Source organism: Vipera ursinii, assembly GCF_947247035.1.
Source record: "Vipera ursinii genome assembly, chromosome: W".
Classification (NCBI taxonomy): Eukaryota; Metazoa; Chordata; class Lepidosauria; order Squamata; family Viperidae; genus Vipera; species Vipera ursinii.
This window is the reverse complement of record NC_139522.1, coordinates 44401955-44421484: the sequence shown is the minus strand read 5'-3', so window position 1 is coordinate 44421484 and position 19530 is coordinate 44401955. Positions and strand designations below refer to the sequence as shown.

At 43.0% G+C, this 19530-nt stretch overlaps 1 protein-coding gene across 1 annotated transcript; it reads right to left on the bottom strand.

Annotated features, from left to right (window-relative positions):
* Window positions 1-8383: 8383 nt before the first annotated feature.
* On the bottom strand, window positions 8384-17268 carry LOC310648226 (endoplasmic reticulum membrane sensor NFE2L1-like; the record flags this gene model as incomplete). The annotated part of the gene is made up of 5 exons (XM_083375971.1): window positions 8384-11624; window positions 13129-13290; window positions 14747-14836; window positions 16760-16975; window positions 17155-17268. The coding sequence occupies 5 exons, from the start codon at window positions 17266-17268 to the stop codon at window positions 10314-10316; spliced, it is 1893 nt and encodes a 630-aa protein (XP_083232097.1). The 3' UTR covers window positions 8384-10313.
* Window positions 17269-19530: the final 2262 nt, after the last annotated feature.

Genomic DNA, 19530 nt, shown 5'->3' with positions numbered 1-19530 from the left:
TGTCTGTTTCACATCCTAATACATTACACGTTACTGACAGGACCACAGCCTATGTTTATCAATCTACAACTATTTATGCACAACCAGATTCTGTTTTAAATTTTAGTTAATTCTTAATTCTTAAATAGAATAATCAAACATCTTTTAACATCAAACGTGGGATCTATAAACCAAATTTCCATTATGTCAGTGCACAAATTATAATGTCTAAAATAAGCCTAATAGATACATAAACACATTCTAGTTCTATCTCATAAACATTTTCTATTTTAGATCCTGATAGATCACTGATTACTAAAAGGATAGCCTTTAATGGTTCTCTAAGAACTCACTTTTTAAATCTAACTCTGGCTTTCTTTTTTTGCCAATCAGGTTTCCAGACCAAGGCCTTTAAATTGCCAGATAGGTCTCCCTTCGCTCCAATACATATTATTTGAATCGAAGGAGGCCATCTAGCCATCAGTGATCCACAAAAACCAAACCATTTGTAATCATTATGTTGTTGCCCTGTTAGTTCTAGTCTCTGTATTTGCTCTAAAAACTTTATCTTCAGTTCAGTGTGGATTCCTCTTCCGTCTGGATTCATCTGCTTTAAGTAGAGAGTCTTATCCAGTTTTGTAATTAGTGCTTGGCTATCCAGGCTTCCAGGAAACTGTCTTTGTTGATCTTCCACATCCTCTATGTTAGCATCACTATCTTGCACATAGTATACTTCTAAAGTTATAGGCTCTTTTGATGGAGTCAAAAGTTGAGTATTAAGTTTTCCCATAGTTTGTTGTTGGTCCTTAAGGTTATTTGCCATAATGATAGTTCCTTGTACTTTTAGAGTTGTCGGTTCTTTGGATAGAGTCAATTTTTTTGTATTAGCTTTTTCAATATCTTCTTGTACCTTGTGTTCCTCTGTCTCAGTAGTAATTTGTTCCAGTTTTGTTATATTCTGAGTTTTAAATTCTTTAGTTGAAGTCTGGTTTACAGCTTGTAAATTGGAGTTGGCACCTAAATTTTCCAGCCTGGAGATAAACATCTCAGAAACTTTATGGATTGTTTCTAATATGAGCTTATAGTCAAGCGAGGTTTGTGGCTATCAGTCTCCATTTTGAAGTAGTGGTAAATAGTCCTTAGTGGAGGCTAATTTTTAAACAAAAGTCAGTAAATGTTCAACTCCACAAGCCTTGAGTTCACCTCCAGCTGTTTCAGGTTTTTATCTTTAGCTGATAATGTCAAGGGCAGTTCCAAAATAAACAGGTTTATTTGCCAAAAAGGCCACAAGATGTCCCCAGCATACTTAAAATCTTTTTCAGACAGAGTAAATTTATCAGTTTTGAGTACTTTTAAGTAACTAAGTAGTTCTTTTCTCTCTCTTCTCCCTTTTTTAATCAAATAGAATAGCCAGTTTCTGTAAGGATAGGAGTTTTGGGTCACCAAAAATAGAAAGGAAGTAAGTCGAATTAAATATTATTAATCTGTTCAAGGTTTTCTTTTTTCTCCCGGCGTAATCAAAGGCCGCCCTTAAGGAGGGTGGAGGAAAAAAAGCTCCCTTCCCTCTCTCCTCGCTGTGGGAAGCAAATTCAAGGAGCTTTTGGCAGGAAAAAGTAGACAATTAGGAAAGGAAGAAAACAATTCTCACCCAGTTTTCAAGTGCTTTCAAGTGCTTTGTTGTAATTTTGGCTTTGGCAGGAAACGGCTGAAATGATGGGCCATGAGTGGCCCATCCTTTCTTCCTTGGTTCGGAGAGTTGCTCCAAGCTGACAGGAGGGCCGCCGCCCTTCTACCGCCGACTGGAGAGACCTCTCTCTCATTCGTCACCCCTCCAGGGCAACTTTCGACCCCTTTACAGAGGTCCCCCAATGAAGAAATCCAGATGACGTGTGAAGCATTCCCTCATGCGTCTGGCCGTGCCGAAAATCGGAAGCCGGTTTTCTACTTTTAAAAGGGAGTCAAATTGGCAGTTGGGATCTGGGAATCTACAGGGTAGAATCTATGGAGATTCTCAGTCATCCACGTCATGGTTGTCCCAAAGGTGCTTTTTCAGGAGGCAACTGGACTTTGTTTTTCTTTGAAGATGTTTCGCTTCTCATCCAAGAAGCTTCTTCAGCTCTGACTGGATGGTGGGGAATGGATTTATATTCCTTGCAGACAGCTGATCATTAGCATTCTTTGAGTCACTGAGGCTATTTGGAGGTTTACCTGTGTTGTCAGGGTCACCTGAGTAGTGCAAATGTATGTGGAGCCTTCTTGGCTGCAGGATGTTTTCTGCCCTGTGTCCCTTCACTGTTGAAGACAGACGCAGGCTGTTGGGGTTGAGTCTGTGTTGTCTGCATCTCAAACTGAAGCGCAAATGGTTCCTGTAGTCTGCAATGTTTTTTGGAAATACATTCATACTCCTGCAACATTTGAAGGATGTTCATCCCAAAGTGCATAGCTAAATGTCTATGGAGATTCTGAGTTATCCAGGTCATGGTTGTCCCAAAGGTGCTTTTTCAGAAGGCAACTGGACTTTGTTTTTCTTTGAAGATGTTTTGCTTCTCATCCAAGACACTTCTTCAGCTCTGACTGGATGGTGGGGAAATGGAAGGATTTATATGAGGATTAATATAAATTTATATAAGGAGTCCCTCCTCCTGAGATGTGGCCCTAGGGCGCAGTTGGGCTTGCTGCTGGTGTACCTTTCGCCTAGTCGCGTAGCAGCAGCCCTGCCTGAGCTTCTCGATATCCTCTCGGGGCTGGTGATTGAGTTCCCCAAAATTATGGTTTTGGGTGACTTCAATCTACCATCCCTGGGAGGATCATCTGAGTTAGCTCGGGAGTTCATAGCTTCCATGACGGCCATGGACCTGACGCAAGTAATTCAGGGCCCGACTCATGTGGGGGGCCACACACTTGATTTGGTTTTTCTATCTGGTCGGTGGTTAGATGATCTTGGTGTGGGCTCCCCAATTATTATGCCCCTGTCATGGACCGATCATCATCTCCTGCGGCTGGTCTTCCGTTTTGCTACCCCCCACCGTGGGTGTGTGGAACCAGTTAGATGGTACCGCCCCAGATGCTTAATGGATCCCGAGAGGTTCCAGGCAGCGCTGGGGTCCCTACCTGCCTCCCCCACTCACAGCTCGGCAGATGCCTTAGTGGAAGCCTGGGAAAGGGCAGCCACGGAGGCTCTTGACCGAGTTGTACCCTTGCGGCCCCTGACCCGGTGCAGATCCCGTCGAGCTCCATGGTTCTCCGCGGAGCTCCGGGAGATGAAGCGTCGGAGACGGGGCCTAGAGAGCGGTTGGAGATCCAGCCGATCCGAATCCGACCGATTGCGACTAAGAACCTATATTAGGTCTTATCTCGCTGCGATAGGGGTGGCGAGGTCTAATCACTTCGCTACCCTTATCGCGTCCGCAGATAATTGCCCGGCCGCCCTGTTTACGGTGACTCGCTCCCTCCTTAATCAAGAGGTGAGGGAGGAACACTTGCAGGGTCGTGCCGAGGAGTTTAACCAACATCTGTCGGACAAAATCGCTCAGATTCGGACCGGTCTGGACTCCGACTGGGCAGAGTCTGACGATCAGGACATGGGTGGTCTTGTCGATGTTGTCTGGGAAGAGTTCGATCCTGTGGACAGGATTATGGGGAAGCTGAGCTCCACCACGTGTTTATTGGACCCGTGCCCTTCCTGGCTGGTTTATGCGGCTCGGGAGGGGACACGAGGCTGGCTCCAGGCGGTGATATCTGCATCTTTGAGTGAGGGTAGTTTCCCCGCCATCTTGAAGGAGGCGGTGGTGAGACCTCTCCTCAAGAAGCCTGCCTTGGACCCAGCTGTATTAAACAACTTTCATCCGGTCTCCAACCTTCGCTTTCTTGCAAAGGTTGTTGAGAGAGTGGTGGCGCATCAACTCCCTTTGGTCCTGGAGGAAGCTGACTATCTAGACCCGTACCAATCGGGTTTCAGGCCCGGGCACAGCACGGAGACGGCATTGGTCGCGCTGGTGAATGATCTCTGGAGGGCTCGGGACAGGGGTCATTCCTCTGTTCTAGTCCTATTAGACCTCTCAGCGGCTTTCGATACCATCGACCATGGTATCCTGCTGCGGCGTCTCAGGGGATTGGGAGTGGGAGGCACGGTCTTACAGTGGTTCTCCTCCTATCTCCAGGGACGTTCGCAGTCGGTGTTGACAGGAGGGCAGAGGTCGACCGCGAGGTCTCTCGTTTGTGGAGTTCCTCAGGGGTCGGTCCTCTCGCCTCTCCTGATGATATCCTGATGATACCCAGCTTTTTCTTTCGACCCCAAACCACCCCAGTGATGCCCTCAACGTGATGTCCCATTGCCTGGAGGCGGTTCGGGTCTGGATGGGGAGGAACAGACTTCAACTCAACCCCGACAAGACTGAGTGGCTTTGCATATCTTCATCCCGGGTCTATTTGGATATTCCATCTCTTTCTATGGGGGGTGAATTATTACCCCCCGTAGATAGGGCTCGCAACTTGGGAGTCCTCCTAGATTCACGGCTCACCTTGGAAGATCACATGGTGGCTGTGACTAGGGGGGCTTTCGCCTGGTGCGCCAGTTGTGGCCCTATCTAAGCCGGGATGATTTATGCACGGTCACTCACACGCTCGTGACCTCTTGTCTAGACTACTGCAACGCTCTCTACCTGGGGCTTCCCTTGAGGACCACCCGGAGGCTCCAACTGGTACAGAATGCAGCCGCGAGAGTTGTGTTGGGAGTCTCCCGATACTCCCACGTCACACCTCTGCTCCGTGAGCTGCATTGGTTACCAGTTGTCTTCCGGGTGAGATTCAAGGTACTAGTAATGGTGTTTAAAGCCCTACATGGCAGGGGTCCGGAGTACCTTAGGGAACACCTGCTGCCGGCGTCTACTTCCCTTCGCCCTGTGCGTTCCCACAGAGAGGGCCTCCTCAGGGTGCCACCGGTCAGAGAATGTCGACTGGTGGCCCCCAGGGGGAGATCCTTCTCTGTGGGCGCCCCGGAGCTATGGAACCAGTTACCGGTTGAGCTCCGGACGGCGCCCGATCTTCGCTCCTTTCGCCGCGATCTAAAAACATACTTGTTCGAGCAAGCAAGCCTGGCCTGAGGGGGGATTGGTGGGGTTTTTTATTATTTTTATTGGGGTTTTTATTATGTATTAACTGTATTTTTTAATTGGGCATGTATTTAATTACTTTTTAACTTTTGTAATTCTGTGTTTTATTCTTGCCCTGTACACCGCCCTGAGAACTTCAGGAGAAGGGCGGTATAGAAATATTAATAAATTAAATTAAATTAAAATAGTAACTGTGACTAGGGGGGCCTTCGCCCAGGTTTGCCTGGTGCGCCAGTTGCGGCCCTATCTAGACCGGGATGCCTTGCGTACAGTCACTCATGCGCTCGTGACCTCTCGGTTAGACTACTGCAACGCTCTCTACATGGGGCTGCCCTTGAGGACCACTCGGAGGCTCCAACTGGTGCAGAATGCAGCCGCGAGAGTTGTGTTGGGGGTCTCCCGATACTCCCATGTTACACCTCTGCTCCGTGAGCTGCATTGGCTTCCAGTTGCCTTCCGGGTGAGATTCAAGGTGCTGGTAATGACCTACAAAGCCCTACATGGCATGGGTCCAGAATACCTTAGGGAGCACCTGCGGCCGGCATCAACTTCCCTCCGCCCAGTGCGCTCCCACAAAGGGCCTCCTCAGGGTGCCACCGGTTAGAGAATGTCGACTGGTGGCTCCCAGGGGGAGGGCGTTCTCTGTGGGTGTGCCTGACCTGTGGAACCGTTTACCGGTTGAGCTCCGGATGGCTCCCGACCTTCGCTCCTTCCGACGTGATCTAAAAACCTATTTGTTTGAACAAGCCGGCCTGGTCTGATGGGTTTGGGTTTTAATTATTGTTTTAATGTAATTTATTTATTGTATTTGGGCACTATGGTTTAATCTGTTCTTAATTTTTGTATTTCGGTATTTTGATATTTATTGCCCTGTTCACCGCCCTGAGTCCTTTGGGAGAAGGGCAGTATACAAATTAAATTAAATAGAAAAAAAATTATATAAATACTTCCATTCTCCACCATCCAGTCAGAGCTGAAGAAGCATCTTCCATGAGAAGCAAAACATCTTCAAAGAAAAAGTCCAGTTGCCTCCTGAAAAATACAGGGTAGTGTTAAAAATTGGAGAAGTACAGTGAGGGAAAAAAGTATTTGATGCCCTGCTGATTTTGTATGTTTGCCCACTGACAAGGAAATGATCAGTCTATAATTTTAATGGAAGATTTATTTTAACAGTGAGAGACAGAATAACAACAAAAAACTCCAGAAAAACGCATTTCAAAAAAGTTATAAATTGATTGGCATTTTAATGAGTGAAATAAGTATTTAACCCCTTTGCAAAACATGACTTAGTACTTGGTGGCAAAACCCTTGTTGGCAATCACAGAGGTCAGACGTTTCTTGTAGTTGGCTACCAGGTTTGCACACATCTCAGGAGGGCTTTTGTCCCACTCCTCTTTGCAGATCCTCTCCAAGTCATTAAGGTTTCGAGGCTGACGTTTGGCAGCTCCAACCTTCAGCTCCCTCCACAGATTTTCTATGGGATTAAGGTCTGGAGACTGGCTAGGCCACTCCAGGACCTTAATGTGCTTCTTCTTGAGCCACTCTTTTGTTGCCTTGGCCGAGTGTTTTGGGTCATTGTCATGCTGAAATATCCATCCATGACCCATTTTCAATGCCCTGGCTGAGGGAAGGAGGTTCTCACCCAAGATTTGACGGTACATGGCCCTGCCCATTGTCCCTTTGATGAGGTGAAGTTGTCCTGTCCCCTCTTTGGTCTTGGCCATGGTGGAGAGTTTGGAATCTGATTGATTGCTTCTGTGGACAGGTGTCTTATACAGGTAACAAGCTATTAGTAGCACTCCCTTTAAGAGACTGCTCCTAATCTCAGCTCATTACCCGTATAAAAGACACCTGGGATCCAGAAATCTTGCTGATTGATAGGGGATCAAATACTTATTTCACTCATTAAAATGCAAATCAATTTATAATTTTTTTGAAATGCATTTTTCTGGATTTTTTGTTATTCTGTCTCTCACTGTTAAAATAAACCATTAAAATTATAGACTGATTATTTCTTTGTCAGTGGGCAAACATACAAAAACAGCAGGGGATCAAATACTTTCTTGCCTCACTGTAATATCCTTCAATGCAGTATTGCAGGATCAACATTAGCTTACCTTTTTATAAGTGCAAAACCAAGTTAGGAGCCAGGAATGGAGATCTTTTATCATCTGTGGGCTAGTTTTACAATAATTTTTACTTTAAACAAAGGAATTCTGAAACTGGGTTGTTTCTCACACTTGTACCATGGGCAGGACTGAACATTTTGTGATAATCCTTTTTAACTATCCTAGATGGAACATCTTTCAGTTCTTGGCTAGCTCAGATTTTTCAGAGTACCAAATTTTCACTTTAAACTCAATTTTGCAAACAGAATTTACACAGCAGTAAATTCACTAGATGAAACATTCCAAAGGAGCGTCATGAATGCCCTACTGAAAAAGCCCCTCCCTTTCCCCAATACATATTATTGTGGCTCACTAGCACTATAGAAGATGTTTTCAAGTTGGTAGTTTTCTTGTAGACTCCACATCATAATCAGGAGCAGTGCTACGCTGTACCAGGCTGGTTGAAAGCCTGAGCTGCACTTGTACAGTAATTAAGGCTAAGGCAATTATTTAACTGTGAGTAGATACTAATTGTGTCAGTATGATTTTTTATTACCAAAACTACCATTCCATCTACCACTGATTAGCTAATTTCAACAGCCCTTTTGTGGGAGCTAAGTACAATATAAGTATTGTACCACATACTACACAAATTGTTTCCTTAATGCTAACTTATGACAATGCAGTCTACTCCATAACGTTGCTTGTCTGCCTAATGCTTAAACTCAAGCTTATGAGGCCCCTTTGCTGCATATCCCTTTATATAATCCTCACAAGAAGTGTTTCAATATGTTGCTTCTTTCTACTTTTCTTGTATGACTGTGTAGTAATCTCTTTGTACAAGAAAGCATCACACATTGCTTTACACAATTTGCTAAAGGAAAATATCTCAAACTAGTCTATATAAGGAGATCTGAGTATGTATATATGCTTCTTCCTCATTCATGGCCTTAAAGTATACAACAGTAGCTTCACAAAAGGAGTTTTAATAACTACATGGAGGTATTATATACTATTGTCACAGCTAATAGCCATCTGTGTATTCATTGTGACTGTCTTTTAAGGCAGCAGAGTTCCATCAGCCTACAGAAGAGTAATCAGAGCAATGCTATAAACATATAGTATAGTGGCTTTAGTCCTGGGTAAAGAAGACAAAACCAATTTTCAAATAGTGAATAAGCCATTTTATTTTTGTCCTGTGCTTGCATTCTTTCCTCACTTTCTCAATAGATCATAGAAACCATTCAAAATAAAACCTCAGAAATAAATTAACATATGCACACAACAGAGCTCCATCCTACACATCCAACAACTAGTCACAGCTCCAACACATTTTGTGCTTATTCATTCCAAAAGCAGGAGAAATGGAAGACTACATAAATTTACTTCTTATCCACTCATGTATTTTTCCTGGAAAAAAGTCAAGGCAAAAAAATAACTCATGTTTGCAAACATTGCTTTATACCAATTAAACAATGCACAATATCTCTACAATCCTCCAGAGGATGCCCATTTCAGTGTTATGTCCTCACACATCATCACACAGGACTGAGTGGCTGGGAAAAAAACCAAAGCCATTTTAGCTCTACAGTTGCTGGTCGTCAGTAAGACTCCCAGGTGTGCTATACTGCAAGTTAACAGCTTCAGGGGTGGCCTCAGAGTTTGAGGCTAGTTGTGTTCAAGGCACTACCCTCACCCTTCTCCTTATTTTCTTTCAATGGGGGGAAGAGGGAAGTTGGAATGACACCCAAGGACAGAAGGGAAGCCAGCTGTGCAATCAGTTAACACATTGAGTCTTTATGGCAAAAAGAACCTTCAGTAGCTATGATTTTCAGAGGAAGTACTACCCTTCTTTCCTATATACACACTCAAGTTCATTCTATAGCCCTATAGGGGAAGGGAAATAACACAATAACACAAACCATAATAAATTAAAATCAAACTGCCCATTCAAAGAGACTTGCTGTAGATGGCTCTCAACACAAGCATGCCCACTTAACAGAAGTGAAAACAGCTGTGCTGTAGACCAAATGGTGAGCCTTGTGGACTCTAGATCTACTCCTTTGGCCCTATACTCCCCATCACCCAAAGCAGTCTCTCTAAGCCAGGTGTGTCAAACTCACAACATCATGTGACATGTCATGACGTATCACAACTTTCTTGCCATTGCCGGCAATGGGGTGGGCACGGTTTCACTCTGATGCATCCGGCCCACGGGCTGGCAGTTTGACAGCCCTGCTCTAAGCCAATCAATGGGATACTAAATTCATGACTACAACTTTGTATTATGCAATTTTACCATGTGCCATCACTTGTAATGCATCTTGATAATGGCCCAGAATTAATGCAGGCTCCTCACTGTGCACAAGGGACATATTTAACAGTTTTCAATTGATGAGGGAATGATTAAGATACATTAGGATAGTAATTCTATTAACCCTTTCCACTCCTACCCTGCCAAATGTTTATGATAAATGCTGACCTTCAAATTGGCAGTACATATAAATTCCTTGAATGGAAAACACTTGCTTTTAGCTTGAGGGGAAAATGTTTCTCTTCTCTCCTAAGTACAATCAATTTTCTGTGCTCCCTCTGTAGTTACGTACATACAGATCTACAAAGAGATTCTGGCTAAGTATTCAGATTAGGCATGGTTTTGAGCTGTGTCAAACTAGTTAAAAAAATCCAACCAGCTATCTGAAATACCCAAGACTTGGAAAGTCAAAGAAAAAAACACTTAGGTCTCCTCAATCTATCTTTTTTTCCTTTACAAAAAAGGCAGTTTCAACAATTCAAATTTTCTACCCTTTGCTCAGCTTTGCCCCCTCCCCCCACACACATTATGCCAGCTCATTCACACTCTCATATGTTCAATTGGTTTGAGATGTCTGGAAGCACAGGTCTTTCCCAACATGCTTTGCTATTCCTCCTCTCAAGACTTGTAGGCCCCCTGCCCAGCAGTATGCTCCTATACACTGCCTGGAAGCAAACATGATTTGAGAAGATATATTAGATAAGAAGGCATGAAAGTTCCTCCAAATTCTGTTGGGCTCAGCCCTTCTCGAAGTTGCAGATTCAGCAAGTTTTATGCTTTCCAAATGATATTCAACATCTGTCACTTCCTCCTGTCTTTCTGTTTCCTCTCTTGACACCACCCCTGCTGGTTAGCCAAGGAACGTGATATTAAAATAACGCTGCCATCACTGGCATGCTGTAGAATATACTGATTAGGGGAATAGGGCTGGCCATTCTCATCACGCAGATGGCCAAATACCTCCTGGTAGAGGGTCTGCATTTTTTGCTTCATCTGGTGGATGGACCTGAGAAATTCCACCTTCTCCCTGAGCAGCTTTGATTTGTCTCTCTGCAAATCATCTACATCCCGCTCCAGATTGAGTATAGTGTCCAGTTTTCTCTTACGACAATTCTGGGCTGCCATCTTATTCTTACCCCTTCTGCGAATGTCACGGATTAGGCTCAGCTGTGCTTCACTCAACTGATACTTGGACAGGAGTTCATTGAATTCCTCTACTGGCAAATTGATGATCTTTTCATTGGGAAAAGGAATCTTCATGGCTCGGGCTCTATGTTCATCTCTGCTCATCTGCTTATCTATAAAATCTGCTTTCTTCTCTTTGGAACTCTTCTTTCCCACACTAGCTGGCTGGGGCTCATCAGTGTCTAAGGTCCTGGAGGCCATGTTGTATGTGTGATTGTGACCCACATGCTCAAGATAAGGCAGGTACTGCAATTGAGGAGGATTCTGGTAGCTCATCCGACAGAACTTGCTATATTCTGGCTGATACCCAGCAGCTCCTTCTGCATCTTCAAAGTCCACATTTTCAGTATCAGAATTGTAGCCTAAAGGTCCTTCCTCAGAAAAGGAGGAAGAGGATGAAGAGGATGATAATGCTTCTGAGCTGCTGAGAGAAGCAGGACTGTGACTTGAATCCAGGGAGAGCCCTGAGTCTGAATCAAATTCCTCTTCCAAGCAGGATGCCTGCACTGGGTTGAAGCCTTCTTCAATAGCCAAATCCATTAAACTAATCTCATCTAGCATGGCTTCATCCAGGAGCCCTCCAAGAGGATCTGGGAGTTCAGACCCAGATGTTTCATTTACAGTGCAGTTTAACTGGGGAGGAAAAAAGATTCCACTTAGGTTGGTAGAGCCAAATATGGTGTTGAAGTCAGTGGAGTTATCAGGAAACAGTTGCAACAAAGCTGAGCCACCAGCCACTGAGGGACTTTCAATTTCAGAGCTGAATAGGGAAGGGAAGTCTTGTGTGCAGCCAACCAGTGATGCCTGATGCAGGCTGACATTATGGTTAATAGGGGTGGATGGAGCAAGGCTGTAGTTGGCTGTCAGAAGATTTTCACTTGAGCTGTTGTATAGAGTTTCTACAGTTGTGCTGTTTACCTCCATGCTCTGCAAAGGAAAGACCCTTTTTAGATTCTGCAGTTCTCAGTATTGCCCAATTCAACCAACAACTTAAAAAATAAAGAGTCCAAGGAAAAGAGTAAAAATGAATTATACTTCCACTAGCAGAATGGATACTACTGGAGGATCAAATTACCCCTTCTGCTTACAAGACTTAACTCACACACAAAATCTGATTCAGTGGACCCTCCAATCCTCCAGAATAGATAGGGGGCATAGAAGGTAGTAGGGGGAGTATACTGGCCATCCCGAACCTAGTATCTTGTATTCTGGGCACATTGGCCTGGAAACATACACATTAACATGTATGGTCGTCTCATCCACACAAATGGACAAAAAATTCAGATATGGGGTTCACTGTAAACAAATCAGAAATTAAATACCTTGTTCTTAGATAACAATCTTATTACTTCCTGTCCTTGAACCATCAGGAAAGCATCTAGGATGACCTAGCTATTGTTTTCCCTCGAGGCTATTTTCTACATAAAAATGCAGTATCCTACCCAATTCTCTCCTCCAGCCACAAAGCTTTTGGCAAAATAAAAAAGCAGGAGGTGGATAATTACGTTATATAAGGGAAACTCTATGACAGGGAGGGGTACAGACATGTTGCATGGTTGTGCATATGAAAAAAATTGTCCCCAGGTTGCACTGGATTATTAGAATCCTGCGGATTGTTTGGATTTCCCCTCTAGCAAGTGGCTTAGGTGTTCCCTGATTTACTATCTTGCTGATAATTGATGGTGCCACACATTTTTCTGATTTTGAGGAGTATGTTCAACAAGATGGTTTTAGGGAAATTCTAACTCTACAGAATTTTGCATTTGTCCCTTGTTGCATTCTATACTCCTACCAAATGCTACAAAAAAAGTCCTAGCAGGAGTAAAGAGACTGCTCTACATTACAGATACTGTCACAAAGGGGTCAACTTATTTTCCAAAGCCCCTGAAGGCAGGACAAGAAGCAATGGATGGAAACTAATCAAGGAGAGAAGCAACCTAGAACTAAGGAGAAATTTCCTGACAGTTAGAACAATTAATCAGTAGAACAACTTGCCTTCAGAAATCGTGGGTGCTCCATCACTGGAGGTTTTTAAGAACAGACTAGACAGTCACTTGTCTGAAATTGTATAGGGTCTCCTGCTTGAGCAGGGTGTTGGACTAGAAGACCCCCAAGGTCCCTTCCAACTCTGTTATTCTGTTAGATACTTCAAAGAAAATAAAATGTCCTGTTTTACATTTGACTGAAGCCTTGCAAAACAACATGCAATATCAATGATTGAAGTTTCTGAGGCAAAGTGAAAGCTGGAATTACGTGTATGGGAATACCCATCTTTCTTCCACTGAAGAGACTTCTAGGACTATAACTATGGGTTGTATGAAACTAATGAAAGCAGGACAAAGAGGAATGCTAAATCCAGCAGACATAGGATATTGTCCTATAGTATTGGTCCTGGAAAAAGCAACATCTGGAGAAATCTGTCTTTCCTCACCTGTGTTTCCATGATAGACATGAGGTCCTGCCACTGCTGCTCCAGATCAAAGGGCAACTCTGCCTCTGTCAGAAGGGGAGAGAGGAGCCCATCTGAAATGACAGAAGGGCCACTCTCATTTGGCTGAGAGTCAGTTAGGCTGGGAACATCTGCAGCTGGAAACTAAAACAAAACATATCAGGGTGAATTAACGGTGTCTAGGTGGCATGAAAACACTAAGAAATCATTTTCTTTCCTTTCAATGTATGAACTTTAGAGGTTCTTAAGCTTTTGCCACATGCTGTGGCAGTCCATCCTCTTTCTCAAGGTTTTTTATTTTTTTTATTGAAAAGTTTTACAATACATTTTATCTTTAACAATCCCTCCCCCCCTCCCTCCACCCAACCCTTCCTAACCCTCCCTAACCCTCCCCCCTTCCCCCCTCCCCCCTCCCCGACTTCCCAGAGCTAAATACATGGTATAAAAATAAAAACAATCATAAACAACCATATGTTAACAACAATAAACTATTAAGTCTATCGCACTCTAGCTCATATGAAATGACTACAAGCAATACTAATATCACATAAAAAAAACTTATACAAATGCTAAATGAAACTTTTTGGTCCCATATTTGTTCTGGATATAATCAATCCACTTTTTCCACTCCATAATATAACGTTGTTGCGAATGGTCTTTCAAATAAGCCGAAATCTTTGCCATTTCCGCCAGGTCAGAAACTTTTAGAGTCCATTCTTCTATAGTCGGCAGTTCTTCCTTCTTCCAATATTGACCTACTAAAAGTCTTGCTGCCGTAATTAAGTTCAGCATCAACTTGGTGTCCACAACAGTAGTATCTGTAATTATGCCCAATAAGAACAATTGCGGACAAAACTTTATCCTTTGCTTAAATATCTTCTGCATATTCCACCAGATTTTAATCCAAAAAGCTTTAACCTTTTTACAGGTCCACCATATATGAAAATACGTTGCGTCTTCGCCACCACATCTCCAACATTTAGGTTGGTAGTTCGGATACATACTTGCAAGCTTTTTAGGATCTAAATGCCACCTATAAAACATTTTGTAAAACTTCTCTCTTAAGTTTTGAGCTTGTGTAAATTTTACGTTCCTCACCCAGATCTTTTCCCAAGTGTCCATTGTGATAACTTCTTGAATATTCTGAGCCCACTTTATCATACAATCTTTAACAAGTTCTCAAGGTTTATTATTTACTTAAATGTATTTCACACATTATAAATACATGAATAGATAACAAAATACTGTACGTTATATTCCTTCACAGAAATCTTGTGGATGGGTTGGAATAAAAGGCCCAAAGTCACCCAGCTGGCCTTCATGGCTACAGCGGGACTTGAACTCACAGTTTCCTGCTTTCTAGCCTGGTGCCTTAACCACTAGACCAAACTGGCTATTGCTAGACTGAAATTGTCTGTGGAACTGGCAAACAGAGTGAACACTAAGCTTGCTTGCTCTAAACTGATGCCCTCCAGATGTGTCGGACTCCAGCTACCACAATTCCAATTACTGGAGTTGCAGTTAATATATCTGGAAGGCATAGCAGTGCAGTAGGGAACTAAACTGATCATCTCTATTTCCAAAGTGTGAAAACATATACCTCTGAATTTTCCCCAAAGGGAAATGTAGCCTCTAGCAGTCTAAGGCACTCCTCCAAAGACAAGGCTGTCTGATCCTCAACCCCAGGTACCTAGACAGAAAAATAATGGTTGTTTTACTGCCACAGGGCCAGACCATGAAGATAATATATTCCTGTGGTTTTCTAATATTCAGTACTTATGTTCTTTTTCCTGTGCCCTACTTGTTCTTTTTTTCTGATCTCAGAAGAAGATTGCTATATGACCCATCTTAATATAACACACATATCCTAAAACAGGAATAGGGTGGCCCATGTTTTGGTAGCTAGGATCTGCCCTTTAACATGTTTTTTGGTATCGTGCTGCAATAGGTAGAGTGATGATACCAAATGAATACCAAAAAAAGGACTTTCTGCAGCTTTTGTTTTGGGGGAATTGTGGGAGTGGTGATAAATGTGGTTTAACTTTGTTATGTCTCTTTTACAGTTTACACTTATTAGGTCTTCTGTCTTAAAATGTTAGTGAACTATACAATCATTTTTTGTCATTTATTTATCAAATTTGGAGACCACCCATCTCATCCACAGAGCGACTATCTGCAATTATAGTCAAAAGGTGCTCTGGATGACAGAAAAAAAACCCATGTGGGACCATGTGCAAAGCTTAAGGTGTTCCAACCGAGCCTAAAATAGTATCATGTGCTCAAAATCAGATATATTTGATCAAAAGGAACATTTGAAAATTAATCATTTGCAAGAGATAGTAATTATTTAGTTTATATAATGGGAAGAATTTCAAGTGCCTTGTACAGTTTGTACTTTATGCTCAAGTACTTGTAGTTCATTCACTATGACCTCATATCTCTCATAACCTATCCCAGAAAAAAAGCAGCAAAACAAATTGTAGAAAAACTTAAGTGCTACAATTAAGTTATAACTTCCATTTACTTCTTAGTGTAATACTGGATGCAGCCTACATACAGTGCAATGGAAAACTGTTCTGAGTGCCTGCTTCCCAAAGAACAGTGCTGCTGGGCCCTTAAGTATTGTTGAGAGAAAAATCTTCACCAGGGTCCAGTCCAAGCCGGGAATAATAAAAAAGGAGACAGTCAGACAGAAAGATGGCTCTGGGAAAACTGACCACATGTACTAGGGAGTGGTGGGTTTTTATACCTTCTTGGGCTTTTGTTTAAAGTTGTTCCTGTGGCATGAACTTTGACCTGAGTCTGAGTGTGCCTTTCTGGTATTCTGATGGTGGTGGGTTAATTCTATTATGTCCCAAAGGTCATATCCTGCTTTCCTGGGGCTGTGGCTGATGAGTGTTGGGGGTTTTTTAGTGTGAGGGATTGTTGATTCTAGGGATCTTTATCTTTCTAATCCCAGCTTCCTGGCTCCAATCTTTCTGACAAGATTATCACTTCTGCATTTCTGCAGACCTGGTTTCTGTTTGGGGGAGAGAGACTTGGGGAGGGGGAGTTTCTGCCTTTAAGATCCTTTGGGGAAATATAATATTCTGCCTTTTAATATTCCCAAAAATATTTCTTTCTGGTGTGTGTGTGTGTGTGTGTGTGTGTGTGTGTGTGTGTGTGTCTGACTTCCCACAGTATCAATGGCCCAGAGCCTATTCTGCCCTCTTGAGGACTGCTCCCTGCCCTGCATGTGGATTCTAGCTGGAAGATATTGGACAGACTGAGCTTTACAGTCAGCAGACCAGCTATACAGATCACAAGAACCTGGGCAGCAAACCCCACGTAGCCTGTATTCTCAAAGCCACTGAGGCCCAAGTAATGAGGTGCCATCTTTCTATTATCTTCCTAGCCTATTCCAAAAGTTGAGTTTCTTAATACATAAGCACATAAAAACATATAATTCTACATATCAAGAAAACAAAAATAGTAGCCAAAAGAAAAATGTGGGAGACAGTCTACTTCTCAGAAAAGGGTCTGAACTACAGGTTCCAATCTCCTCTACTGGGCAGTTATGAAGAAAAATCTCAGAATGGTAGGAAAGAATTTTCCCCACCAGGCGTGTTTTTACCTGTGCAGGGATGCTCTCTCCTGTCTCGCCATCCACTACCACAGTTCTGTCAGTGATACTGTCCCCTCTGTTTCTCCATCCATCCCCACATTCCTCCCCGTTATTTGGTTCTTTATCCACATTGTTTTTCTTCTCAGGGTGGCTGTAGTCAAAAATCTCATGCACAGCACCAAGGTCAATATCCTGTCTCCACAGGATATCAATTAAATCAATATCCTAAAAGAAAAAACGGAGAAAGAACCATAACTATCTCTCTTCCTCAAAAGGACTTTCTCAGGATGACCTCTCGTACAAAACATCCAGCAAAAATACCTCCAGCTTCTTTCCCCAAAACACCACCATAACTTCATCCATTCTGGGACGTAGGCCACACACCACCATTTGACCTCACTCACCTCTAAGTGCTGCCCTTCATTCTGAATGGGGTGTGGCCCCTTGTCCCCTGATCCATTTCTCAGCCATCTCTGCTGCCTGGGTGCTCCAGACACCTTCACCCCACCTACAGCCATCATGCACAGGGAGCTTGCCAAGAGTGGCTCTGCAAAGGGGCTGCTCCAGGGCCCAAACCAGGGACTCCATGGACAGCAACTGAGTTGTCTCCTCCTCACTGCCCATGCTATGCAGCAATGTTCTCTCTGTCTAGGCAGAAGGGAGTCTGCAGTTTTAACTGCTCAGACTGGGTGAGAAAGGGAGGGCCAATTGTCATTCCAGATTTGCTGCTCCATAGTGGGCTTGCATCAGCCTGTGGTGCCATTTCATTTGCATAAAGGGGTGGAGTTTCTCTGCATTTTCAGCCACCTGATGTAACCTGAGAACTCAGCTTGCCATGCCTGCTATGCCTTGCCAGCTCCCTCAGCTCCAGACAGCAGTATTTCAAACTGAAAACAATCACTCTGCTGAATGCACTCTAAAAGAAATCTGCGTGTTTAAATAAAAAGCAGTGTTTAAATAAAAAGCAGTGACAGAGCCTTCTATACAACAGACTTTAAACAAGACTTTGCAAAGCATCCACACTTTAAACATTTCTCTTCCCTCCAATGCCTTCCAATATCCTACAAATACTTCCTCTGCAGGACAAACATTATCCAACACTATATTAATTCACACATATTGCATCAGGATGTTCCTGTCATTCAGGCCCAGATATGCTTTCACATTCTGTGGGGTGCTGTTTGATATTACAAAAAAATCTTCTGGCTGAATGACACTGAAGGGTCAGCAGTTGGGGCTCCACCCTTCTACGTTTCCATTTCCAATGGAAACAAAATACTTCTACTCCAAAGTATCATTACACCTATATGATGTATAGGTAACAAAGTAGTCTTGAATTAGGAATGCCAGGTGTACTCATTTTAAGTTATTTCTCCTTCCTTCAGACAGGAACATAACAGACTAAAGCACCCTTTATTTCAGAATATCAGGGAATACAAAATATAGCAGTGCTGCAATCTTTCTGATTTGCTCACCCAGTGTCAGAGCACTGTTTGTTCCATCTGTCCAAGGAACAATAATTCAGAATAAGCCTGTCTCCAATATCTCTAGCTTAAGAATTCTAGTGTCCACTCAAATCACTGGTCCCATATTTCAGAACTAAACTGCAAAACAGCCCATTCTGCAACTGCTTGCTCCTCTTTCCAACCTCAGTCTGCCCTAGACTTTCAGCATCTTTAGCTTTGAAAGACTCAATTGTTTTTCCAGGGCCTAACTGATCACAAACATGCACTTGGATCACATTTTCCTCCTCCTCTCCCTACCTGGCATTTATTCAAATTAATTTAAATCAGCCCCTCCCTAACTGCAAAGTACAAGCTTTCAGAAATTCCATGGAACATTCAATACAAATAGATGTTTTGTTCAAAACAACCTTGCCCTCTCCTTTAGCCCTCTCACCAACTACTTCTTCAAACTGAAGATTCTAATCCAAATGTATGCCTTTTCTAGTTATTTCCAGACTGAGTGTTTGGAAGTGATAGGGTGGTATGGGTGGAAAGACGTGACAATGGTCTCATTACGTACACCCTTTGCTCATCCCAACTTCCATAGTAAAGCAGGCCAGAACATCCACATGGATCATCCTTATTTTCAGACACTGCCATCATATAAATGGAATTAAAATAAAATAAATAAATAAATAAATATTTCTCTTAACTGCCTGCTTCCTCTTACAAGTATTATCCTATTTCTGAATTCTGTACATCTCCCTCCACCTTCTGTGAAAATCACTGGCACAAAATACATTTGTATACATACATACATCAACATAATTTTCTTTCCAAAACTAAAGCACCACTGAAAGATCCACATAAATTAAGGACTCAAGCCATCATTATACCCTGTTCTTCCAATATGTATGATTTCTTTTGTATTATTGATCAGAACAGCCAAGTTACATATGCTCCATTTCCACCTTCTCTCCCAATCTATCCCTTGGTCAAACTTATGGCACATCCTTTCCTACTACAAATCCTTCCAGTACATCGTATCTGATGGAGAGATCTGCCCTGAATCTACCATAAAAGCAAGCAGCAGACAGGCATGAGGGGTGAGAAAAGAGTGAAAAAGAAAGGATACCTTTCTCATGTCCCCAGCTGCCGCTCTCACAGCTGTCCTCCCAGATCATGGTCTATGTAGAGCACAGATTCCATGCAGAGCTGGGTGATCTGAGCTGAGTGCCAGCAGTTGCTTTTTGGCAGGTTTGCTGGCTGCCTCAAAGTTGTTTGGAAGCCCCCCACCTCCTTTTTAGCATGTGACCCACAGGTGTTGTGCTCTAG